At 55.4% G+C, this 25,333-nt stretch overlaps 1 protein-coding gene across 4 annotated transcripts in view; it reads left to right on the top strand.

Annotated features, from left to right (window-relative positions):
• The window catches only part of TIAM1 (TIAM Rac1 associated GEF 1), a 216,376-nt gene that overhangs the window by 118,137 nt on the left and 72,906 nt on the right, over window positions 1-25,333 (top strand). For all 4 annotated transcript variants that reach the window (XM_081137622.1, XM_081137620.1, XM_081137621.1 and 1 more), the window contains 2 exons: window positions 6,934-7,326; window positions 15,937-16,908. In XM_081137622.1, coding sequence (XP_080993748.1) covers window positions 15,946-16,908 — 963 coding nt within the window. In that variant the 5' untranslated portion in view covers window positions 6,934-7,326; window positions 15,937-15,945. The remainder of the gene's footprint in view (window positions 1-6,933; window positions 7,327-15,936; window positions 16,909-25,333) is intronic.

Raw genomic sequence — 25,333 nt, 5'->3', positions numbered from 1 at the left:
CCTGGTTATTTGCACGGCAGCTCTTGCCGGGGACGTCCGCGCTGAGCGACGATGCGCTGTGTCGGGTGGGCGAGCTCCGAGCGGCTTCGCCGGGCGGGGCGCCCGCCCGCCCGTCCGTCCGTCCATCGCGCACCAGCGGCCGGGACAGGAGCGTCCTCGTTAGTTCTCAGAAGCAGGCGAGCGGCTCCGGCCTCGTGTGTGGCCTCGTGGATGTTCCTTGGCAGCGAGCGTCGGGCTTTTTAGGCGAGTTGCTGCTGCAAGGAAGCAGGCTTGCCTGTGAGGTGCGTAGGGGTTTTCTGCATGGGAGCCCGGCGGTCCCTGGTCCAGACGCCGTCCCCTGGCTCCTGGGAACCGGCTTCCTGCTGAAAGACGCCGATTACCCTCCTCCGACCTCGGGGGGTGTGGGCGCTTTCATTTTTTTTTCTTCTTTAAAAAAATCGAGTCTGCGACTACTCCGTGTTTCCGTTTTTGGTTAATCCCTACCCAGGACATTTTTTTCGTTGATTTTCAGAGGGAGTGGGCGGGTGGGGGAGAAACATCCCTGTGAGAGAGACACGTGGACTGGGTGCCTCCTGCACCCGCCCCGACCGGGGCCAGGGATCGAGCCTGCCACCGAGGGACGTGCCCTTGGCCCGAATCGAACCCGAGACCCTCCGGTGCACCGGCCGACGCTCTAACCACTGAGTCACGCCGACCGCGGAGGTTTTCTCATTTTAAAATGAGCAGAGACTAAAGCTGGGTGCTGGCTCAGGACCCAGGCCGGGACCCGGGACCCCAGGCCTGCGAAACGCCGTTCAGCCCGTCTTAGGATCGATGGAGCGGCCGCCTCTTCTCTGAGCCGGTGAAGACTCACAGGTTAAAAGTCACCCCCCGTTGGAAAAGCCTTGGGAGGTATTTATTCCTTTAGAAATGAAAACATAATATTTCGTTCGACCGCAGTGTGGAAGATTCTTTGCTGCGCTGAAAATGTTTGCTTCGTCTTTGGCCGAAATCCCGTGTCACCCCCTCGGCGTGCGTGGAGCCTGGTGTTCACGGGGTCCCCTCAGCAGCGGCGTCGCCCCCGAGAGCTGCCGTCTCCAGCGGTGACACCTCCTTGGGTTTCGGTTGCTGAATCAAGCTGCCAGCCGCACAGTACAGAGTTTCTAGCTTCTCCTGCTTCCTCTCCACCCTTAGCCTCTGAACAGCTGGAGTCTCTATAACCACTTTTTAAAGAGAATTTTACCGTCTTGGCAGCGATGCCCCGTAACGGAGTCTTCAGGCTCAGAGACGAGGGGCCCACAGCGGATTCGGTGCCCAGCCCGCTGACCTCTCCAGACGGGCTGTGGCGTTTGCTCAGCTGCAGGTCGTGGGCAGGCCCCGCCCGCGCTGCCGACAGGAGTGGTTGCCACAGCGGGTGCCTGGCCTCGCCCGGGCTCCTCCCTGGCGCCCGGGGGCCTCCTGCTCCGTGTGGGACAGGCGGCTCCGGGCCCGGGGGTGAGACGCAGGCGACCGCGTCTCGTTCTGCTCCTGATGCTGAGCGGCGACCCCTTGGCCACCCGGCTGTGCCTCGGGCGGGAGGACCACGTGGTGAGACAGCGGGTCGCGGGCGGAGACCGTCTGGAAGCTGCGGTCGAGCTTTGCTGGTTGGGAGGCCTGGGGCCGGTCGTGGCTGAGCCTGGGCGTCCCTCCCTTGCGGCGCCGGCCTCCGGCTGCTCCTGTGGCCGCGTCCGTCCTTCAGAAGGACCGTTCCTGTCTCCACTTTGTCTCGAGGCTGAGCCTGAGGCTGGGAAAGCCAGAGGGGTCGCCCCGGACTCCCTTCAGCGGGAGGCCAGCTGCCTGACCGCCCCTCGTCTCAGGGAACGAGGCTGGCTCTCCGGGGCCTGGCGAGGCCGGGCGGCCGGCGGGAGGGAGGCGGGGCTGCCCTCGGGAGGAGAGCTGGGTGCCTCCACCTGGGGAGGGGGTGGCCGGGCCGAGGGACTTCATGTTGAAATCTCTGTGGAGTGAGGGCTCGGATGTGTCCTGAGGCTCAGCGGGCAGGTGAAGGTTCCGCAGTCTGTTGTGTCTCCCGCGGGGGCACTTCCCACGAGTGCCGTCCCCACTGTGCTCTCGCCGGCGCCCCGATAAACCTGTCTTCACGGGGACACCTGTCAAGTTGAGCCATGTGCGGCCAACGAGGAAAGGACAGATCCCGGCACAGGGTTCACCTCCCCTCAGCTCCCTCCGCTTTCTGGGGATCCGCTCACAATGACCTGGGCGCACTTTCTGTCTTTTTTTAAAAATATATCTTTATTGATTTCAGAGAGAGGAAGGGAGAGGGGGAGGGGGAGATGGAAACATCCATGATGAGAGTCACTGATCGGCTGCCTCCTGCACGCCCCTGACTGGGGATGGAGCCTGCAACCCGGGCCTGTGTCCCAACCGGGAATCGAACCCCGATCGCCTGGATCCTAGGTCGACGCTCGACCGCTGAGCCACGCTGGCCGGGCTGGGCGCGCTTTCTGATGTGACCCAGCTTGGAGTGGAAAGTTTAGGCCGAGCCCAGAGCCGGCTCCCCCATCACATGGTCATGTGGCCGGAAGGCCCGGGGGCCTCTCAGGTGCTCGTGGGCTCATGGCCTCTGGAGGCCGTGACGCTGATTAGAGTTTTGAGAAATAACGCGATTCCTGTGGTTCTTTCCACAGAAGCTGTTAAATCCATTTCCGCAAGCGGGGGGCCTCCTTCGAGCCCTCGCCTGGGCCCCCTGGGGGGTGGGGATCTCATGCCGGGCGTGTGACAGCCCCGGGGCCCGGCGGTCTCCACGCTCCGTCACCGTGAGGGACGCGGGGTCCGAGCCGTGCGCCCTGGCTGTTGCCAGCGCCCGAGTACAGTTGCAAGGCGATCGGCACCGAGAATCTGGGGGCGTTCAGCCGAGCGTTGTGGCCTGAAGCTGCTAGCGCGATGCCAGCCAGGCCACAGTGCCCCGTCCACGGTGGGCCTCCCTGCGCTGGGCTGGGACCCGCTGCTTCCTTTCGCAGGGCTCTGACCTCACTCTGACGAAACGTCTGTCCCGGCCGAGCCTGTTCGTTAAGTGTTGCCACAGATCCGCTGCGTTAAGATTAGAGTTATTATTGCAGTAGAAAGTCCCCGGCTTCTAGCTGCCCTAAGTCCCCCGAGGGACTGTGTGTGGCTGGTCATCCATCCATCCATCCAATCCTGATTTTTGGACTTAGTATGAATACTAGAAACTAAGTTCTTTTGGTATTTATTACATATAAAATAAATATCAGGATTCTGGCTTGCTGAGGATTTTGATCCAGGACCTTTGCAACGCCCCACCCCAAAGGTTCAGGGTAATGGTTCTCATTAATTCAGTAATTATAGAACATGTGGAGGCACCAGCCGTGATGAGCAGTGTTAGAGGTAACATTCCCATAGCGTTTGGGGTTTCGGGTTGGTGCTCCGGTTTCTGTCCTACAACCACCTTTTCAGGTTCAGGTGGGCGAGGTTATGTCCTTACTTTTGCTGTTGGGTAATTTACTTGCCCCCAGTCCTGTAAGTTAATGAGCAGTGGACCCTGGTGCACAGACTTGGGTGTTTTGAGGGAAAGTGCAGCATCATTTCCTCTAAATACTTGGACCCCTGGGACTTGTAAGGACCTGAAATGAGAGGATGCCCCTGAGGAGTGTCTGTGAAGGTGAGAGAGAGCCTTCTGGGCTGGCGGACCCTGGGGAGGCGCGGGGTTGCTGAGAGGGACGCAGTATTGCCCACGGTGGTTGTGGCTTCGTCCTGCGTCAGACGCGGATGGGAGCCGGCCCTGTGTTCGTGGGGATCTGCAGCCCGAGAAGGGCCTGGGTAACGCCCGCCCCGCTCCGGGATGCACACACTGCCCCGTGAGAACAGGTGCTGACCCCGACGCAGGAGTGGACGGTGTGGTTGGGTCCGAGCCAGGGACACAGCGAAACCTGTCACCCAGCGTCCGTCTCACGGGTCATCTTAATAAAGTGCAGGCCGGTGACTGGGCTGCCGGGTGTGGGAGCCACGCTGGGCCGACCCCGTCTTCCAGCCGGCCCACCGATGCCCCTGTGGTCCCACAACGGATTTAGGGCGACTGTGTTCCTCCCACTTATAGCACAGCCCCAGTCTCAGTGAGCTAGTGTCACGTTTCCAGGAAGCCCCCCGACCGTGGCCCTTCCCCGGCACCCTCTGCGTGGTTTACACAGGTGCCCTCCTGTGCTGCTCACACAGCCCACGGCCTGGGGACTGTTGTGATTCTGTTGGCAGAGGGGTGAACTGGCAGCGTTGGCCTCAGGTCACCCCACTTGCCCGTGTGAAGCTGAGGTTGACCCGACACTGCAGCTGGGCCCCGGGTGTGGACCTGGCGACTGCGTGGGGTACGTGGCTGCCTCCCACCGAAAGCGAACTCTCGGCAGCCCTGGAAGCAAACCCAGAATCCCGGTAATTCTTGAGTCGCCGGGACATACAGTCCTCGGGCAGAGCGAGTCCCCCGTCCTCACCCGGCAGCCTCAGCGGGCCAGCTGATGGCAGGACAGATGGGGCGTCGTGGGTCAGTGCCACAGCCAGGGCACAGGTGGAAGCTTCCCCCCCAAGTCAGAAAAGATTATGCCAAATAGATTCAGTTCTGTTCTGCATGTTTTAAAAGTAATGCCCTGTAACGGTCACCCCCTCCTCCATGGAGCGTTCTGATCAGGGACTAGAAGTGCCAGGCAGAGAAAACTTTAGTTCCTGTCGATAGAATGTCTGCCTTTTTTTTTTTCCCTTAATCCCACCCAAGGATATTTTTCCCATTGCTTTTCGGGGGCGCGGAGAGAAACATGGATGTGAGAGAGACCCATCGATCGGTTGCCTCCTGCACGTGCCCCAACCAGGGCCGGGGATCGAGCCTGCAACCGAGGTGCATGCCCTTGGCAGGAATCAAACCCGGGACCCTTCAGTCTGCAGGCCGACGCTGTGGCCCCTGAGCCACACCGGCCAGGGCCATGTGTGCTTTTTTTGAGTATAAAAAAAAATGCATTATCGCCCTGGCCGGTGTGGCTTGGTCGGTTGGAGCATTACCCTGTACAGCGCAAGGCTGCGGGTTCAGTCCCCAGTTGGGGTGCGTGTGGGACGCAACTGATGGCTGTTTCTCTGTCACATCGATGCCCCCCCTCCCCCCAACTCCTCTCTCCTTGAAATCAGTGAACACACCCTTAGGTGGGGATTTAAAAAGTGCATGGCCAGCCCGGTTGTGCAGGTGGACGGAGGCGCAGCGCCCGCAGGCCTGTCTGCCAGCAGGAATCAGCCTCGCGCGTCATCGGCAGCTGGCGCTGCCCGGAGCCCGCGTCGGTACAAATGGGCTCGTTAATTCCTGCCGGCTCCTGAGCGGTTCCGGAACTGCCGTGGAAATCTGCAGATCTGCAGAGAGCAGCTCACGGAGGACGCCCGGGAGGAGGGGGCGCGCAGGACGGCGGTGGGGAGACACGGGAAGGGCACGTGTTTGGGGTAACCATGGGCTTTGCTGAGAAGTCACGCTCTCCCCTGCGTGCGTGAGTCACCCACGTCACCGTTAAATAGCACGTTTCCAAGGCAAGAAGGAGCAGCCGCGCGTTTATTGTTCTGGTCTCTGCCGACGCATCTGTTTATTTACTGCCCCCGCGTGGCTGCCTCCCACTGAAGGGACAGGTTTCTCCGAGTCCCTGCTCACGGTGCCGGTCCTTGGAGGGGCAGCACGCCGAGGCCTGTCCAGCCGGAGGGTCGGCGGGTGCAGCCTCCCTCCCCGGGGGCCCTGGTCTTTGCCCTGCCTGTGTTTGCAGCCCCCCTCGGAGGGCAGGCTTTAGGAGAGACCATTAACACTGCTGTTTGTGGAGCTCTCCCTGCCCGTTTATTTTCTGGGCTCAGGGACGGTTTGGGTACTTCACTTGAATTGTTTGCTGTGCCCCTGCTCCTCGCGTCTCCTGTGGATTTGCTGCTCGGCGGCTTAGGGCACGTGGACGTAGTGGGCGTCTGCATGCTTCACGAGGCCCTGTTTCACTGTCCCCCGGCGTCGTCTTCAACTTCTGTTACAAACATAGAATAACCGAGAGTCCCTCCTTTCATTTCACTTGTCTCTGTGCATTGCAACCTTTGAAGGTTTGGAGGGGACCGTGGACATCATTTCATGGTGACCCGTTTCTGTCGTCCGATCCCTTAATCCGGGGGTGGGGAACCTTTTTTCTGCCAGCGGCCATGTGGATATTTATAACGTCCTTCGCGGGCCGCACAAAACTATGCTTGCTCTGAAAAAGCTCCGAGATTTATTGAATTTCGAGTCCTGCCTGTGGTTGCCTTGGCAGCGCCAGACCCAGTGATTTCCGGGCTCGGCTCTCGAGCGTCTCCCCTCCCGAACAATTCGCTTCTTGACCCGACCACCCCTTCATGCTGACGCTCGTGTGATCAGTCCCGCGTCTCTCGGGGACGAACCGAGGAGAGAACATGCGAGTGTGAGTCAGTTTACCGAGCTGTTAACATCTCAGGAAATTGTGCCGTGAATATTTTTGTGTTCTTTGGCTTTTCTGGTTGCTTATTGTTATTATTAAATTTTCATTTTTTCTGCACATTTCCTTTCTTTTTTGTTAAATTTTCATTTACATTCCATGTCCTTTTTGTTTCTAAAGTGTTTGTTTATAGATTAAAGAGTACGGTAGACATGCGCTGTATGTCGGAAAGGTTAACGTGGAATCATTTCGGGGTCTGGGACAGATTAATTCAATTTACATGATTTTTAATGGGAAAAATTGCTTTGGTTTTTGAACAGCCTTCTGGAAGGAATTAAATGCGAGAACCGAGGTTCCGTTGGTTTGCGTTTATTTACCCGCGCCTGTCCTTTATACCTGCAGCTGAGTGTTGCATTGTTGGATCAGGGGTGTGGTTGGAACGTTGATGAAAACACCTGTTTCCTCTGTCGGGCTGACCATTTCTCTCCTTCCCTGTCCTGTCCAGGGTTTTGGCCGTTCCTGTAGACCCTGATGAGACCGCGATGGCCGTCCCCAGGGGCAGGTGCTGACACTCCGCAGCCCGGTCGCCGTTCGTCCTGACACCGTCTCCAGTCTCGGCATCTAAATGCCACAGTGCTCTCAGGGCCGGCGGGGCAGGGAGCCGCTGTGGCCTCGTGAGGCCAGCTGTGTGCACCTCTGAGCCTCTGCACATCGATGGATTGATGGGAACACGTCGGATCCACTGGGTCGGACACGTTTTAACATAATCGGAATTGCTGTGTCGTATGTAGCTCGTGGGAAAAGGAACTTGGAATCACCTCTTTGGATTAAGGTTACACCCATGTAACAATGGAAACGCATTAGCGTTAAAACTTAAAAAGAGAAAACAAAAAAGCGGGTACGTATGAAACCTTTTTTCCCCTGTGAATTGCCCTCGGGATCTTTTAAATTTATCCCCAAGCCTCACCGTCTTTAGATGGGATTATGTTCGAAAAGGCAAAACCTCGCTTCGAAATCTTACTTCAGAACAATGATATATTTTGTTTCTGGTTTGGGTAATCTTTAAAAAGCAAAGTAAATGCCTTCAAAATAATAATCTCTCTAAATCAAAGATCAGCTTTTATTTGTTGCGAAACTCTACTGTTTAGTCTCCTGTGTTTGGGGTGTTCGCGTGTGACTTGGCAGGACGCTTTCCACGGGTTAGTAAGGATTGAGCGAAAACTTTCAGAACTTTGTCTCCGTTTAATCTTAGCTCTGGTCCCCGCCTGTCTTTAGGCTCAGCCTCCAGCAGGGAGAAAACAGGCTCGAAACCAAGACCTCCCACTGGAATCTAATTTTAAATTTGCAATCTGTTGTCTTGTGATTTTCGCTTCAGATTTAACTTTGAAATAAATACATTTCACTCTCCTGCAGTTGTTGGAGGTCTGTTTGCAAGTCATAGAAGGGTGATGGTTATGTTTATTTTAATACGTTTTTAAATACCTCAGGGGAGGGAAACATTTTATTATTAACAATTATAATTTATATACATCATTAAGTGCCTTCTGCCTGGCTTTCTCGATGCCCTGAGCAACCACAGAGGAAGTTTGCCTTCCCAGTTAAGTTCTGACTGGGATAGGGTGTGAAGTGGGTCATCTTGGGCCCAGGAAGGAGCTCAAATGTTTTATATATATATATATATATATATATATATATATATATATATATATATATATATATTTAAATATATCTTTATTGATTTCAGAGAGAGGAAAGAAGAGGGAGAGAGATAGATAGAAACATCAATGATGAGAGAGTCATTGATCGAGCCCACAACCCGGGCATGTGCCCTGACCGGGAATCGACCCCCGATCGCCTGGATCTTAGGTCGATGCTCAACCGCTGGGCCACGCCCGGCTGGGCTCAGATGTTTTATATTTTTGCAGTGGCGTTGTTATAAGGCATCCTGAGTGAGGAGCGTTCCCCCGAGAATGGCTGTGCTAAAACTTTAGTTTATTTAGAAGGCAGTAGAACAGTGGCGGGTCAGCATAGCTCCTGCCATCGGAAGATGATAATGAAATGGGCAGGGGGTGTATACACAGCAAGAGTGTGTCGGTGAGCAAATGACCAAGCCACAGGCGTGATGTGAGGGGTCAGGCAGAGTGCCGCTGGATCCTAGAGAGGACGAGTATTTTCTTTATCTTAGGTCACTTCCCTAGACAGTCTGTTTTAAGTCTGGGTTGGGTGCTGTTTTGTTCTAGCTGTCAGCATCTTCACCCTCCTCGATGACCCCAAACCTCGGGACTTAGCCTGTGTTCATAGGTTGTATTTATTTATTTTCCCTTGAAATTTCAGGTTTAGTGTAGAAACTTCAGAAAATGCAATATATATGTGTATATATGTGTATATATAACTGAAAATTATTCTTAATGGCTTTATCCAGATTAGTTACTTTAAAATTTTTTACACAGGTCTGTTGTGTGTGGAAGTGAAATATTATTAATATTATTTATTTGTTTACTTTTTAAAATATGTTTTTGTTGATTTTTAGAGAGAGGAGGGGAGGGAGGGATAAAGAGATTGAAACACGGATGCGGAGGAATCATTGATCGGCTGCCTCCTGCACGCCCCCTACTGGGGATCGAGCCCGCAACCCGGGCATGTGCCCTGACTGGGAATCGAACCCGTAACCTCTTGGTTCCTGGGTTGATGCTCAACCGCTGAGCCACACCGTCCAGGTTTATGAAAAGTCTTAAAGAAAATGTTAGTCTGCTCAAAGCCGGTATCTTGGGTGTGCACGTCAGATTTAAGTTTTACGTCCTGAGAATAAGAAGCGTTTTGTTCTACAGATGTTTGACCCTAATAGTAAAATACCTTTCTGATCGTCCAACCCACAGGCTAGGCTTTGAGGACGTGGGTCTTTCCTGTTCTCCAGGGAAAGGGGGTGCCTGCTGTCTGTGCGGAGTACCCCGTGCCCTTCTGGTCTCACCTGGGGAACTAGACCCCGAAGCCATGAAAATATTACTACAACCTCCTTCCTTGGTCTTGGACGTGATGAGTTATTTCTAGTTTCCCTTGTAATTTCTTTTTCTTTCTCTTTCCCTCTGAACAGTCTGAAGTTACTAGTGTTTTTCTTTGTTTTCTCTGCTCAGAGACCTTGACCCTGGGTGGCTTTCTATTTTTATTTTATTTTATTGCTTTCAGAGAGAAAGGACGGGAGAGGGAGAGAGAGAGAAACATCAATGATGAGAGAGTCATTGATCGGCTGCCTCCTGCACGCCCCCTACTGGGGATCCAGCCTTCAACCTGGGCCTGTGCCCTGACCGGGAATCGAACTGCCATCTCCTGGGTCATAGGTCGACACTCGACCACTGAGCAACACTGGCCAGGGCCATGGGTGGCTTTCTATTAACTGGAATGTTCTCTCATGCAGCACTGAGAAAACAACAGCAGGGTGGTTAAAAAATGCAGCTTACATGTTATATCTCGGATCAAAGAGGCTTTCCCTTTATTTGCTGTGTTCTGTTTCCACTCATTTATAATAATTGATGCTCGTAATGATCTTGTATAGGAATGGCAAGCAGCTAGGTTATTCATTTATCTCTAAAGTGTTTACTGTTACTCGGGAAGCACAGTTGTAACAGCTGCTTTAAAAGTCTTTGTGTGATAATTCCAGCTTCTGGTTCACTTTGGGGTCGGCATCTGTTGATGATCTTTTCCCTTGAGAGCTGGTTAGATTTTTCTGGTCCTTTGGAAGGTGTCTTGGACGTTTTGAGTGTTAATGTTGGGAGACTCTGGGTCCTGTTAAAATCATCTGGAGAATGTTGATTTTTCTGTTGCTGTTTCACAGTCAGTCAGTCACCTGGCTGGGTTCCGATGGCAGGTCCTGTCTGACCTCCAGTGGTGGTGGCTCCCCCATCGGTTCAGTTTTCAAAGCCTTTGTTCTCCTGCTGTGGGTGTGCCCCACGCATGTGCCACCTGGGAATGGGGCGCGGCTGTGGTTTATGTCATAATTCAGTTTCTAAAGCCTTTGCTTTCCCCAGTTGGGTCGGTTCCAGGCATGTGCATCTAAGTGGTAAGCCTGGAGCTTACATGGACTGGACACAGCATCAGGTGATTTGCTTCTGCAGTTCTTTCCTCTGGGATCCCCATCTCTGTGGCCTGCAGGGATCATCTTCTTGGTTCCTTTGGACAGAACGACAGGGTGTGTCTTAGGGGTTGTTGTTCCCTGTGCCACAGCTGCCCTGGGTGCTCACCCTCCGTGCCAGGCTAGGAGAGAAGTTAGAGGAATAAAAACAAAGATGGGAAACCCATTCCTGGAGGAGCGCCTTCTTCGGTTTTGAGGCCCTTCCACCATCCACCTGCCTTTGGAAGTCCCAGGTAGCTGCTTTTCCACTGGGTCCAGAGTTGTTACTGTAGTTCGGTGGGGGAAAGATTGGCCATGGTGCCTGCTCCTCTTGGCTGGTGCCAGGTGTTAGCCTCTCAGTTTTGTTCCTACTTTATCAAGATAGAAGCTCTACCCTCAGTTACTCTTATCTGTCTACTTATCTGTGTTTGCTCAGCGTTTCCTGAGAATATGATGCTAGATGATCCCCAATACATGCTTATTTTTTATTGCCTAATTTGTTGAAATTATATTAGACTGTTTTAGATGGTTTTCAGCTATAAAAGGGTAGATTTAAAAATGTTTCATTTTGAAGAATCCTCATTTAATGAGAATATTCCAGTGAGCTAAGGCTTTGCCTGTTTTAACTGTTCATTTAGAAATAGTTTTAGATTCACAGGATATTATACACTGGAAGTATACCCTTCACCTAGTTTCCCATAATGGCTGCGTCTTACGTAATTATAGTAAACGGCAGAAGCCAGGACTGTTCCTTTTCTTCAGCGTGTGTGTAATTTTACACATAAGGCTGAGTAGGCCAGTCGGTCTGCAAGAGCCGTTCCTGAGCAGCGGCCACCCACCTGATGTGTGTCTGAACCTCGCTAGTGACCGTCTGTCCTTACCGGTAAAGTTCCTGGAGATACCTTTGAACCCTCGCTGTGTATTTAACTTGGTGGGGTTCAAAGGGATTAACTGTGGTTACTTGAGAAACGGAACTCGTCACTTTCAGAGAGAGATCACGGCGTTGGGACCCCCTCTAGCTCCCCTCCCTCTGGCCCTGGGAACCTCTTGCTTCCTGACCCTGTGCTCCGTTCAGACGATCCCTGACGGTCGTAACTCCGTGACTGTGTGTCTCCTCTGCCGCCCCTTTTCTCTGGGCCGTCTTAGGCCGAGGAGATCCGCACTGTCCGCCCTGACCGTGGAGATAGGTGCCCTCTCAACGCCGAACCCCATTTCTTAACCTCTGCAGGGACAGCTTCAAAAAAAGGAGGACACTGGCCAGTGTTGCTCAGTGGTTAGAGCATCAGCCTGCACACCGAAGGGTCGCGGGTTCGATTCCCGGTCAAGGGCAGGGACCTGGGTTGCAGGTTCCCCGCCCCGAGCTGGGGCGTGTGTGGGAGGCGACCAGTCCATGTGTCTCTCTCACATCCGTGTCTCTCTCTCCCTCCCCCTTCCCTTCAGGGAAAAAAATATCCTCCAGTGAGAATTAACAACAACAAAACCAAAATAAAAGAGGAGGAAGGTGGGAATTGAGCAACAGTTAGGGCAAGACAGGAGCAGGGTCTCAGTCGCTCCCCAGGCAGCTGGGCGTCGGGGTGCACAGTGGAACACGGCCACTGAACCCCTCAACTCAGTGCCCGGGTCGGGAACGCGCGGCCTGCCTGGGTCTGCGGCGGGGGCCCAGCGGGCGGGGGCACCTGGAGACGGGTGCGCTGGGCGCTCTGTGGAGGAGCAGCCTGCGGGGCAGCTGTGTGTTTTCTCAGGTCGTGGGCACGTCCTGGACCTGCTGTTATTGCAGGTGCGTGAACTCTGACGTCCTGGTCGAGGTGTAGTGACTGATGCCTTCATTGTGTAGTTTGTTTACTGAGCACTGACTACCTTTCAGGCCGGGTTCTGGGCACTCAGGGTACTGAGGCGAACTGGACGAGCCAAACGCGCAGCCCGTCTGAAGGCTGGGCTCCCGTGGGAAAGAACAGAGCGGGAGAGAGACAGGCAGTGAAACACGTTGTCAGTTACGATTGGGATAAATGCTACGGAGGGGGTGAGAGGTGCTGAGCTCCGAGGGCAGGGTGTCGTTTTGGGCGGATGCCAGGAAAGGCCTCCCCGAGACCTGAGGCAGGATCTGCAGGTTGGAGCCGGGGAGCCAGGCGGAGGCTGGAGGAGACAGGCTGGGAGCCACGAGCAAAGGCCCTGGGGTTGCCAGGGAAGCCGGACCTTAGACTGTGGGGGAGAAACTACGAGAAGCTGGACTTGAGGTTTAAGTACTGAGAGTTGGTCTCATGCTACAGTCTTCCCCCGCCTCCCGCTAACTGCCCAGAAAATGCCAGCTTTCTGCAGCCACTAACGTTCTACCTCAGTCATTCACAGCCTGAAACCGAGGCTTCGGTGGGTACGAAACGTAATGGTTTCTGAGCTCGAATGCCCTTCTTCTAATGCTCTTCGATTTCCATCCTGTTCTCTTTTTTTTGCGTTTCAGCCTGTCCCCCGCCCCTTAAGCTTTCCCCTGGTACCCGGGGACAGTGGTGAGGGACTGGTCACCAGGCTCTGCTTTTGTTAGGGACATGCGCTCACATTTATTAACTCCTCGTGAGCAGGACACACCAGTCCCTGCTTTCTGTTGCTTCCTGATTCGCAGGCTGTGCAAATGTAAATGTTAAACCAGGTTTTAAATTTTTTTTTTTTTTTAAATGATAAAGGGTGAGTAGGAGAGAACAGGGAGAAATTAAGAAGCTGGATGTAGCTGTCGGTCAACATTTATACGCAAAAAGTATGCAAATTTCAGCTCTCGCTGTTCTGGGGTTGCCTGGGGGGCAGGGCCTGTCCCTGAAGGGGGAGATCCTCTGATGTGTGCAGTGAAGTTTTAACTTTTCATGCCTGCGTCATTCAGTCCCCACTGGCCCAGGGGGGCCTCCAGGGGTCCCGCTGACCTCTCAGGAATAGCTGTGAGTTTAAGGGGAGTGTAGCTGGCCCTGGGAACGTATTTTTCTTAACGTTAGTTGCTTCCAGCTTCCTGCTGACTCCGCTCAGGCTGCCCCTGAGGGTTTCTCTTGCAGGACTGAGGAGCTTGGTGTGGTCTCTGGGCCCCGGTTCTGGAGATGGAATGGCTCCGCGCCGGCCTTGGCCGCTGCACGACTCCTGACGCTGAAGTGCTGTTAGAGGAACAGCCCTCGCGGTGACGCCTGGAGCCCGAGCGTCCGCGTGTCGGCCCACTTCCTCCAGGAGGCTTTTAACGTGATTAGTTCTCTGTTGGCAGAGACGAGCCTGGGCAGAAATTTGCTGTTGACAATGTGTCTGTCAGTTTACATTTGCAAACTTTGGATATATGATTGCGGGGGCCATGTCCAGTGTGTTTGCGGGTTTGCGGGGACAGTTCTGCCTTCCTCCCACTCGGATTCTTTGACCATAATTCTATCCCCCCTTTATTTATTTTTATTTTTTATGTTTCAATTGATTTTTTAGAGAGAGAGAGGAAGGGAGAGGGAGAGAGAGAAACACTGACGAGAGAGAAACACCGTAGGTCGGCTGCCTGCTGCACACCCCCTACTGGGGATTGATCCTGGAACCCAGCAGGTGCCCTGACCAGGAATCGAACCAGCAACCTCTTGGCTCCTGTGTCGATGCTCAACCACTGAGCCACGCCGGCCGGGTTCTATTCCCCACTTTACATTTAAATCTATGCAGTTCTTCAAATGGGACTGTTGGCTAACAGCTGCTCTAAGCTTTTTTATTATTTATTGGCAAAACATACGGATATGTAGACACAGCCAGGTGTCTTGATGTTACTTAAAAAAAGTCAAGAATTCTGGGAAATCGGTCATGGCCTTCCGTGTTACCGAAATGCTTATTTATTTTACAAACATGTAGCCCACGACATTCTTAGGAGTAAAGTTAACGTAAAACGGTCGGCTGAGCCGAGGTTTCATCTTTTTCTCTCGCTTCTTGGAGACGGTGGAGTAAGCCGGAGGATGTCCGTGTTGGAAAGTTCTCTCTGGGGACCCGTGATGTGCGACCTGGTGGGAAATGTTCCAGAGTGGAAGGGCTCAAGCTCTGTGTCTATCTATGAGTCACCCCGAACTCGGTGGGACACCAGCGGAGGTTTCCCGGCCTGTGGCCACAGATTTCATTTCAGTAGAGATGGGCTCTGAGGGTCCAAGCGATGTTTTAGGTGGAACAGTGTGTTACGGGCTGAGCCCCGATCGGCGTGGAGGGTTCTGTTCCGGGGTGGCTCAGGCTGTCCTCGATGGTCACTGTGGTCCGTCCCTGCCTCTGGCGCCTCCGCCTTTTGTGTAGTGTGCGCCTTCCCTGGCTAGACTGGCGTCTGAGGGCGGGGAATGTGCCCCTGCTCTCGGCTGGATGTCTGGCTTCGAGAACAAGCTGGGCGCTCCGTGTCTGTCTTCCGAACGAATGGCCACGTAGAGGGCGGACGGAGCCAGCTCGGGCAGGCCCAGCCACCCGTCTCCCTCCTCTCCTTTCTGGCCGCCCTCACGCGCGTCCGCAGTTTCAAGGGTGCAGAGACACCTCGCTGCAGAGCAAGGAGACTAGGCTACGAGGGTTTTTCTCTTTCCCACTGTGGTCACGGGCACCAGCGAGGGCACCGGGAATGGTCAGGAGAGACGTGAGTGACCCGGGCGGCCCAGGAGGCTGGCTCGCCCTCCGCGGCTTGGCAGCGTGGACCTCTGCTTGCGGAGGGCCCTGTAGGAGAGGGAGGCTCGCGGGTTGGACTTGCTCCCGGAAAGAAGCCCGCTCGTCTCCGCGACGCGGGGTTTCTGTTTTGTCCTGCCCATGCCCTGCCTCCCAGCTAAAATCAGGGTTTCGGAAGGCTGTGGAATTACAGCTAAAAGCCCCCTTCTCTGCGACTTTGACTTACTAGAAAGAGTTCATCGGACTTACTTACCTCTTGCATATTTTCACTTCTGGTTGTTTCGAAGTGTAGGTGGGATCTGAGGGAGGCAGGTAAACTCCCGAGAGGGAGGGAGGGGGGTCATCAGGTGCGCCTTTGGGTTCTGCTTTCTGAAATCCGTAATTTCAAACAAAAAAGCACTCACCAGCTTGTGAGCAGGAGCAGAACTTTAAGTCTGTGACTGGATATGTGACTATAGGAGGGAGACAGCCTGCGAGAGCTGCCCCGTGCCAGCCAGGGGGGCAGCCAGCGGGCAGCCAGCGGGCAGCCAGGGGGCAGCTGTCCTCTGGCCAGGACAGTGCGATTCTCTGATGGTCTCATTTTTGCTGTTGCGCCTCTGAGGGGTCAGTGGGTGCTGGTCTCACCTGCTGCCCTGTAGGAGTCCAGGCGCCTGCCAGGTGTGTACAGGGCGGGGCCCTTACCTGGCGAGCTTGTGCCCGCCCCGCGTGCCGAGCTCTCCCTGCTCGCCCGCCCGTGCCCACTGGCCACTCACTCGTCCCCTCCCTTTTCTCTCTTTGCTGCAGCATAAAACCATGGGGAATGCGGAGAGTCAGAACGTGGAGCACGCGTTCTACGGAGAAAAGCATGCCGGCCTGGGGCGCAAGCACACCTCGCGCTCCCTGCGCCTGTCGCACAAGGCGCGGCGCACCCGGCACGCGTCCTCCGGGAAGGCCCTCCCCAGGGGCTCTGAGGTGAGCACGCGGTCCAGCAGCACCCCCAGCATCCCGCAGTCGCTGGCCGAGAACGGCCTGGAGCCCTTCTCCCAGGAGGGCGCCCTGGAGGACTTCGGGAACCCCATCTGGGTGGACCGCGTGGATATGGGCTTGCGACCCGTGTCCTACACCGACTCCTCCGTGGCCCCCAGCGTGGACAGCAGCATTGTGCTCACAGCGGCCTCGGTGCAGAGCATGCCCGACTCGGAGGAGGGCAGGCTCTACGCCGACGACGGGCCCTACCTGCCCGAGGGAAGCCGGAGGCAGCACCCCTGCGCCTGCCCGGGGCCCACGTTCCCGGAGTCCGCCAGCTTTAAGAAGAAACGGTCCAAGTCTGCAGACATCTGGCGGGAGGACAGCCTGGAATTCTCGCTGTCTGATCTGAGCCAAGAACATTTAACCAGCAATGAGGAGATCCTGGGTTCCGCCGAGGAGAAAGACTGCGAGGAGGCGCGGGGCACGGACACCCGGGCGGGGCCGCGGCCGCTCGGAGCCTGTCAGCGTGCCAACTCCTTGAGTGACCTGTATGCCCAGAAAAGCCCCGGGGCGATGGCCAACGGGGGGCCCAGGAGCAGATGCGCAGGCTATTGTCGGAACCTGGTGTCGGACATGCCCCACCTTGCCAACCGAAAGATGCCATCGGCCGCTGCCGAGGACGCCCTTCCCTACAGCACCTATAGCACCCTTCCCTGCAGGAAGTCTCACTGCCTGTCCGAGGGCCCCTCCAACCCACAGCTCAGCCACAGCAACAGCATGCAGGGCCGGAGAGCCAAGACCACTCAGGTAAGGCGGCCCCCGGCTGCTCCAGGATTTCGGAGAAGGTGCGTGGCTTCAGGTGCGTGACTTGGCTCTTGACAGGCTCCCATCTCCCAGCCGGGTTTCACCTGTCTGCCCGGTGGCTGCCGCCTGGGGACTCGCCTCCCCTGCTCTGCCCTCTCGTGCTCAGGGGTGGGGAGCAAGGAACGGGGGTGGGGCTGGAGTGATAGGAGTGGAGGGAGGCTGCCAAGTTCACACGAGAACCCGCCTCTCCAGCTCGACTTCCAGCAGCGTCTTGCTGGTTCTGAGCTTTCTCTCTAACGTGGTCCGGTCGGGGGACAGGCGGGCAGGGGGCTGGGGACTCTGGGCTTTCTCCTTGGGCGCTGCGGGTGGGCTGGGGTTAGCCCGGAGGAAGGGAGGAAGCTCGTTGAAGGAGGTGTCCTGGCGTCAGGGCGGCTCTGGTCATCTGTCGGCCTCTCCCCTCTTGGAAGTTGGCAGGCTCCCCGCCTTACCAGGAGCCGTTTCAATTTCCTGTGCCTTGCGGTGCGGCCAGCCCCGTCCTCGGGGAGGGGTAACGGAAGGAATAACCTGGGAGGGTTCCAGCTCCGGCTTTGCAGCCAGCTCGTTGTTTGACCTCGGGCAGACCCTGACTTCTAGCTGCTCCTGAAAAAGGGCGGGAGGGAGGGTAAAAGATGTGCCTGCCTGGGGTCTAGGGCGCGAGACGAGGGGCTGTGAAGCATTTTTCAGGGACTTAAAAAATGTATTTATTGATTTGAGAGATATATAGATATATTTAAATATGTCTTTATTGATTTCAGAGAGAGGAAGGGAAGGGAGAGAGAGACAGAAACATCAATGATGAGAGTCACTGATGGGCTGCCTCCTGCACGCCCCCGACCGGGGACTGAGCCCACAGCCCGGGCACGTGCCCTGACCGGGGATCATACTGCGATCTCCCGGATCCCAGGTCGATGCTCATCCACGCCAGCCGGGCAATAGCCTGTGCATCTGCTCCTGGGCCCTGCCCCCGTTAGCCATCGCCCAGGGTTTTTCTGGGCGTACAGGTCACTCCGGGCGTTGGCACCCTGACGGGCACTGAGCCACGTGGGCCGGGTGAGAGAGATGTGCTGTTCCACTTACTGGTGCATCATTGGTCGATTCGTGTGACTGGGGATCGAACCCGCAACCTTGGTGCATCAGGATGACGCTCTAACCAGCTGAGCTACCTGGTCAGGGTCTTACTCGTGAGAGGAGGCCCCTCCTGGATGGTTAATGATGATTAGCCTGAGGGTAATAACCTGGGAAGCCCCCGCGTGCCTGCGCTTCTGTGTCCCTCGTGGCAGTTCCCAGAGCCCGGCCTGGTGCTGAGGACGGGCCGGAGGTTTGCTGGTGGGGCTTAGGTCAGAAATCCACCCTGGGCCCGTTTGCCTTGAAAGGGGGGGTCAGGCACCAGGGTGACCCCGTGACCTCGCCTAGGTCAGCGGGAGGGCAGCAGGTGCACCCTGACCTTGGTCCCGGCCAAGTCAGCCGGGCATTTCGAGGTCAATGCCCTCTCTGGGGGGAGGCCTCAGCGTGATGAGTAGTAGATGGGGAGGACCTGGGGGGGGGAGACTTTGGGGTCCTGCCCAACAGCACGGATTTTTTGTTTTTAATTTTCAAAATCTCAGGCGTCTAATTTTATTTTGGAATTTTAAATTCTCATATACAAGTCATTTGGGAATGCGGGTTCCTTTGGTTTTTGTACCGCTCTAGATTTGTTGGTTAGAATAATCAGAATTTATTACACAGTCCTCCAGGTTTATACGGGTTAGAGGAGTCTGACCTTTTCCCTTCTTTTAAAAATTTATTTTAAACTGTGGTGAAAGTGCACATAACACTTTCCTGTTTTTAAATTTTATTGATTTTTAGAGAGAGAGGAAGGGAGGGGGAGAGAGAAACACCCACTGGCCGCCTCCTGCACGCCCCTGGGTGCCCACAGTGCTCCACGCCGAGCGGCGCCGGCCAGAGCGGCATTTGCCTTCTCAGCCGTCGGTTCCGGGGTGTTGGGCACATTCACACTGCAGTGCAGCCGTCACCACCTTCATCTTGCAGAACCGGGACCCTGTGCCCCCGAAACACCAACACCCCTTTCTCCCTCCTCCCGGCCCCCACCCTCCTGCTCCGTCCCTACGGGCTCGACGACTTAGGTTTCCTCATATAAGTGGAGTCACGCAGCGTCTGTCCTTTTGTGTCCGGCTTATTTCACGCAGCATCGTGTCCGCGGGGGTCAGAGCTTCCGTCTTTTGTTTTGTTTTTTTTCTTTAATCCTTACTTGAGGATGTTTCTCCCATTGAGTTTGGAAGGGAGGCAGGGAGGGCGAGAGAGAGAAACGCTGATGTGAGAGAGACACGGCCCTTGGTTGCCTCCCACACGCCGACCAGCGTCCGGGATCGGCGGGTCGGGGTCGGACTGTCTGGGCGTGGGGTCGTCTGGGTATAGACTCAGAAGGTCACCGCCGAGCGGCTCCATGGATGCGAAGGGCAGTGGACGAGCAGTTCTGAGGCCGTCGGCACCCGGGCTCCCTCCTCCCGGCCTTGTGCTCTGCGGGTCCTTCTCTGTCCGCGTGAGAGACCCCGGCCTCCGGCGTGGGAGACCGAGCGTGGCAGCCTCGCGTGGAGCCTGGAAAATGAGCGAAAGTGTTTTTTTCATGTCGAGTTTGTGTTGAGTGAGGATCTTAATGACTTGAAACAAACCCCAGAGTTTTGCACAAGGCGGTCCGCCTCCCACGCTCTCGTCTGCGTTTGGCATGTTCCTCCAGCGCGATTCCTGAGCGCCTACTGTGTTCCCAGCGGCGTATTTTAGGAGGCAGTGGGTGTGGACGCTTCCTGGAAGAGAATCCTTTCTTTGTCTTTTCGTTGTTCAAGTCCCTGACCCCTTCGGTGCCTGTGTCACGGATCCTGAAGTCGCCTCTGCCCCACGACGCAGTCGAGTCCTGACTGTCCGTCAGCGGCTCCCTCCCCAGAAGAGCCCCTCCTGGCAGAAGGTGGGCCCAGGAGCACGGCCTCTGATGGGGAGAAAATAATTTTTATCCGAAATAATCGAACGAGTTTTTATTGGACTGTTCTCCCTGGCTCTGTGCTTGTTCAGCACTTGGGCGTGTTGCGGACACACGAAGGCCCTGGAGTTGGCACTGAGGTTGTCAGAAGTGCCACCGATCATGTGTCTGCCCCACAGTAAGCGCTGGGGGTTTTCTGTTTAATTTGGTGAATCCGAGTGTGTGCACTGTGCCCGCCGGCTTGTCTGTGAGTCGGTCTGGCGTCATTTGTCGGGAGTAAAGTTTTAACCCGTAGTATTTATTTATTTATTGGTGAATTCTCACCTGAGGATATTTTTTCCATTGATTTTTAGAGAGAGTGGGAGGGAGGGAGGGAGAGAAACAGGGATGTGAGAGAGACACATCGATTGGTTGCCTCCCGCACGGCCGGGCATGGAGCCCGCAGCCTGGGTACGTGCCCTTGGCCGGGAATTAAACCCGCAGCTCTTCGGTCCGCAGGCCGACGCGCCAGCCGCGGGGCCACGCGGGCTGGGCTGCCCACAGTATTGAAGGTGGAGCTTCCTGGTATTGATCTCTGTGGAAACAGAGCGGACCGGGTGCTGCTGTGACCTCGTCGGCCTCTGGCCTCAGTGGCTCTTCGTGTTCCCAGGTCCGCGGCCGAGCTGAGGCAGCCTGGTGTTGGATGGAAAAGAGGGTCTTAAGCCCGGCAGCCCGTCGCCCGTCGGCCGTGTCACCTGGGTGGTCTGAGCGACAGTTCCACACGGGGCGATTTTGCAGGTCCCAGCACAGTGCCCTGCACGTAACAGCAGCTCAGGAAGTGGCGCTTCTTGGCTGTGATGGCGGATTTGGCTTCGTCTTCTGGAGCCCGGCTCTCCTGTGGCTCTGGGACCTCCGGCGGGCGAGGTGGGCAGAGAAACCCACCCGATGGAGTCTTTCCCCAGGTTCTGTGTTTCACAGGGTGGCTGTGGCCTGGAGGCATCGCGCATGCCTGGCGAGGAGATGGGGATGTGAGCGGCTGTGCCGAGGACGTGGGACACTGTTGGTCAGGTCTGTGTCTGTCCAGTTTGGCAGCCCCTCAGCATTCCCAGGGATCGTCGTGTGGCCTGGTGTCCAGCCGAGCGCGGCCCAGCTCTCAGCCAGAGCCTCCGAGCTGTGGGCCACCCACAGGGCTGCAGTCCAGCCGGACTTCCAGTCCCAGCTCAGGCCATCTCTCTCCAACCCCATCGCTTTCCAGGGCAGGAAGTGGACCTAACGAGAGTGGGCGACAGGGCCTCACAGCTGCGTTAAAGTCCACGTCTCCCGCCCTGGCCTGTGTCGCTCGGTGGTCAGAGTGTCGGCCCCCACACCCGAGGGCCTCGGGTTCAATTCCCAGTCAAGGGCTTGTACCTGGGTTGCAGGTTCGATCCCCGGCCCGGTCGGGGCTCTTGCTGGAGGCAACAATCGATGTTTCTCTCTCTCCCCGCTCCCTTCCACTTTCTCTAAAAATCAATGGAAAAAATATCCTCAGGTGAGGCTTACCCAAAAACAAACAAACCAACCCACCGCTTCTGAGTCCATCTTTCAGAAGCACCCCCCCAATGCTCAAACAGGGTTCAGCCCACATGTGCCCAGATTTTAAGATCAAAACCGTCAATTCTGGTACAGAAGCAAAATCGAAAGGACGACCGCAGCAGCCCTAGAGGGGCCACACCTGACAGGTTTTCCTCGGGTGAGGAAGGGCTGGGGTTGGGATGTCAGCGAGAGCCCCGAGTTCCTAGAACAGTTGTGCTGATTCTGAAGGTTTGCTCTAGTGGCTCTTGAGGAATTGTTTTCCCCGAGCTGAACACTGACATCAGCATTTACGAGATTCTTAACCTCTGGTCCCAGGCTCCTTTGTGAATCCAGTGAAAAATTTGGACTTTCTCCTGCGATAAACACACGGACCTCCCTTCCTCGTTTAATTTCAGGGGCTTCCTGGGTCCCACAGAGTCCACATAGGAGCTTGTGGTTAAGACCTGAGGTCCGCCGTTCATGAAACAAAATATTCCCATATAAAATCCATTAACAGAACGCTCCCCCGTCCCTTCCCCTTGTCTCCTGTTTCGCGCTTCTATTTCGCTTCGTTCTTGACCTTTTTTTTGGCATGGAAGTTAAGCAGTGAGGTATTTGTTTTGAAAACGAGCCCACCCGTTTTCAACAAGAGTGTCCAGCTCTTTGCCAAGATCTTCTGGGGAGCGGGAGGCGGGAAGGTAGCTGAGGGATGGCTAATGTCAGCCGCTCCCAGACCCCTTTATGCTCCTCAGAAGGACTGCAGACTTCAAAGGGCTCCTGTTCATGGGATTATAGCTACAGATACTCATCACGTTAGAAACGGAAGCATAGGTAATAAACACTTGTCAATTCACTTCAGAATAGCAGCAATAAACCCACTACAGGATCGTATCAATTATTCAAAAATTGTTATTTAAAAAAAATAAAAATAAGAGAGTTTTTAATTGCATTCAAATGATAACTACAAATGGCCAGTTGGTCCTACTGGTTTCCGAGTTGTCCCAGGGCCCTCGGACTTTGTGGCTAATTACCTTTTCAAAATTGTGTTCACCCATCGTCCAGACAGAAAACCTGTCCCTCCGTATGGGGACCCTCGGACACAGCAGGGGAGTTACGGGGGCAGCCCAAGTATAACTCTGACTCCCCAAAACTTAACTGTCCGAGGGAAGCCTCACCAATAACATAAACAGCCGATCCATACGTAGTTTATGTCATAAACTGTATTTTTACAATAAAGTAAACAAGAGAAAAGAGAATGTTATTAAGAAAATCATAAGGAAAATACATTTACTGTATTTATTGGAAAAAAAGCCTGTGTGTAAGCGAACCTGTGGGGTGCAAACCCGCGATGTTCAGGGTCGGCTGTGTTTGTACATCCCCAGTGGAAATGACTTGGGCCTCAACGCAGTGTCATCACCCCCATTCCTGCGGGGTGACCCCCCAGGTTAAAGGCAGCGAGCACAGGCTTCGCGTGGCCTCTCCCCGTGTCCGTACAGAGCTCGCTGGAGCCCCTGTCACTCAGCAGAAGGACAGGAAACCCCTGTGTGCTCGGGGCTGCAGCTGGCCACTTGTGCGTCCCATAGAAAGTGCCAACAAGACGGAAACCGGAGAGCGCACTGCAAACGGGGCTGGGAGGATGGGCCCCGGGAGAGCGGGATGAAGGGCGTCCGCACCCCCTAAACGCTGTGGATATCCGAAGCCTCTCCACTGGAGTGTTTCTAACACACAGGGCGTATCTCCAGCTGTTTTCGGGAAACCTCGGACTGGATCACGCACCCCGTTGGTTGCTATTTCTCCATTTAGCGAGGGAGGGTCTTACCATTTTCCTTGCTGTCCTCTGACTTTGGGATGAAAATTCAGTATTTGGTTCAATAGTCTAGGACCAGTCAGATGCTACAATGACTGACTAGCTAGGAAGGAATGTGAATACGTTCGCTATGGAGATGGCTGAGCTCGTGGGCCTCTACCCTGGGGGTCATCGCCTGGATTCCCGCTGCTGGGAAGAGTGGGGAGGGTCTCGCGGGCTGCCGAGTGGGGGAGTCAGTCTCCCAGGTGTGATGTGTCGTCCGAGGCGGAGGTGGGGAGTCTGTGCCTCAGGTGTGACGTGTCTGAGACAGGTGGGGAGTCTGTGTCTCAGGTGTGACGTGTCTGAGACAGGCGGGCGGGAGGAGGAGCCTTTGGGAAGGTGAGCACCAGGAACGTGTACATCCCGGGGACGCTGCTTTTCCTCTGAGCTGTTGGACCTGCAGCAGAGCCGTATGCGCCCCGGCACCTGAGAATGACGGGCGTTTGGGATGCGGCCTCCGAGGGGAGGCTGGTGTCTTTCCCGTGTGACCCGAGAGACTATATCCGAGCACCTCAGAGAATGAGACTTAGACGCCTGGCTAGGACAGCCCTGCTGCGGACGGTTCTTTCCCCGCTCATGCTGGAGATGCCTGGAGTGTGGAGCTCGGAGCCTCTTGGCCTCCAGGTGCTGAGTCAAGCCTCTGGCTGGCCAGCCATCGTTACCCATGACGCCAGAGCATGGGCTTCTTGGAATTTGGGGCATCCCAAGCTTCATGACCAACTAGGGGCTGGGGCTGGGCAGCCAGCATTTCTTTCCCAACAGGCTGGGTGACATATTAGTGGGAAGATGTGTCCGCGGAGCCTGCCTAACCACCTGTGGGGCCGAGGTGGAGTCAGCTTGGATCTTGGATGGAGAGCGTTTGGCTGCACGGGGCTGTGCTCCCGAGGTGCCAAGCTCAGCGGGGGCCGGCAGGCCTCTGCCCTGGAGGGGTCGCTTCTCTGCTCAGTGTAGTGACCGTCCCAGAGTCGAGTACATAGAGCCCGGTCACTGCGAGGTTACAGCGTCAGGTGCTATGACCAGATGTTCAGTTCTGACCAGGAGGTGAGTGTCTGTCAAGGCCTTTACCTCAGATGCAGTGAGACCGGAGACCCCCGGCGTCCTGGAAAGGGGTGCACAGTCCGTGGGAGGCACTGGACTGTAAGAGGCATGTCCTCGACGCCTTGCCTCTGTTCCCTGCCTGCTTCCTGCGTCTTCTCTCACCTCCTTCCCTTCCGCCATGTTCAGGTTGAGGTGAACAGTCTGAGCTTTTGCTGGGGCACCTAGAAGGGTCACTGTGGCAAATAAAGGGAGAAGATGAGAAGTTGGCCATTTAGCCAGAACCTGGTCGGGTGCTGCCTGCAGCCGGGTGACGGGCCCACCGCAGAATAGCGGAGCGGGCAGTTAGAAGCAGAAGCTGGGGTTCCGCCCCCAGTCTGCCAGCCTTGTGAGTTTCTGAGCCCCCCAGCATCCTTGCCCATCAATCAAGGGGATGGCTTCCCGGGGCTCCTTCCTGTTCCCAAGCTCTGGGCATCGGTGCCTGGAGTCCGATCTCCCCTTTGCTCTGAAGTCCTTCTCTCTGGGACAGTCTTTCTTGACCTCACAGGGAAGCATCTCACACCTGCGTTTGCGAGACTTTACAGGCGATTCCTTCACTTCTTTCAGAGAAGAGCTGAGCGTATGAAAATGAATCCAGAGGCTGGGAAATTCAGTCTCATTGCCCACTAGTGCTTGTTACCTTGAACAATCAGTGATAGACTTACGTACTGTCTGACATCAGAAGGGGAGCTGTGTTTAGATAACCGCGGGCTCCTGTTTGTCGCGAGGAGTTGTACCCACTGGATCCGGGCGCTTCACGACCATCAGTGGAGGTCAGTAGGCAGGACGCGGATAAGAGATGGGACCAGCAGTCAGAGTCTGCACCTGAGCGGCACCTCGCTGTCCTTGTCTTCGGGGCTGTGCGGTTCCCCTGGAAATGTAGCTGGTCCTTAGAAACTTCCGTAACTGGACTTCCTGTTACTATCTTCCGGCCAATTTTAAAAATTTTTATTTATAACAGTACTGGA

This window comes from Miniopterus schreibersii, assembly GCF_964146895.1.
Source record: "Miniopterus schreibersii genome assembly, chromosome: 5".
Classification (NCBI taxonomy): domain Eukaryota; kingdom Metazoa; phylum Chordata; class Mammalia; order Chiroptera; family Miniopteridae; genus Miniopterus; species Miniopterus schreibersii.
Note: the sequence above shows the minus strand (reverse complement) of the source record. Positions and strands in the feature narration are given on the sequence as shown.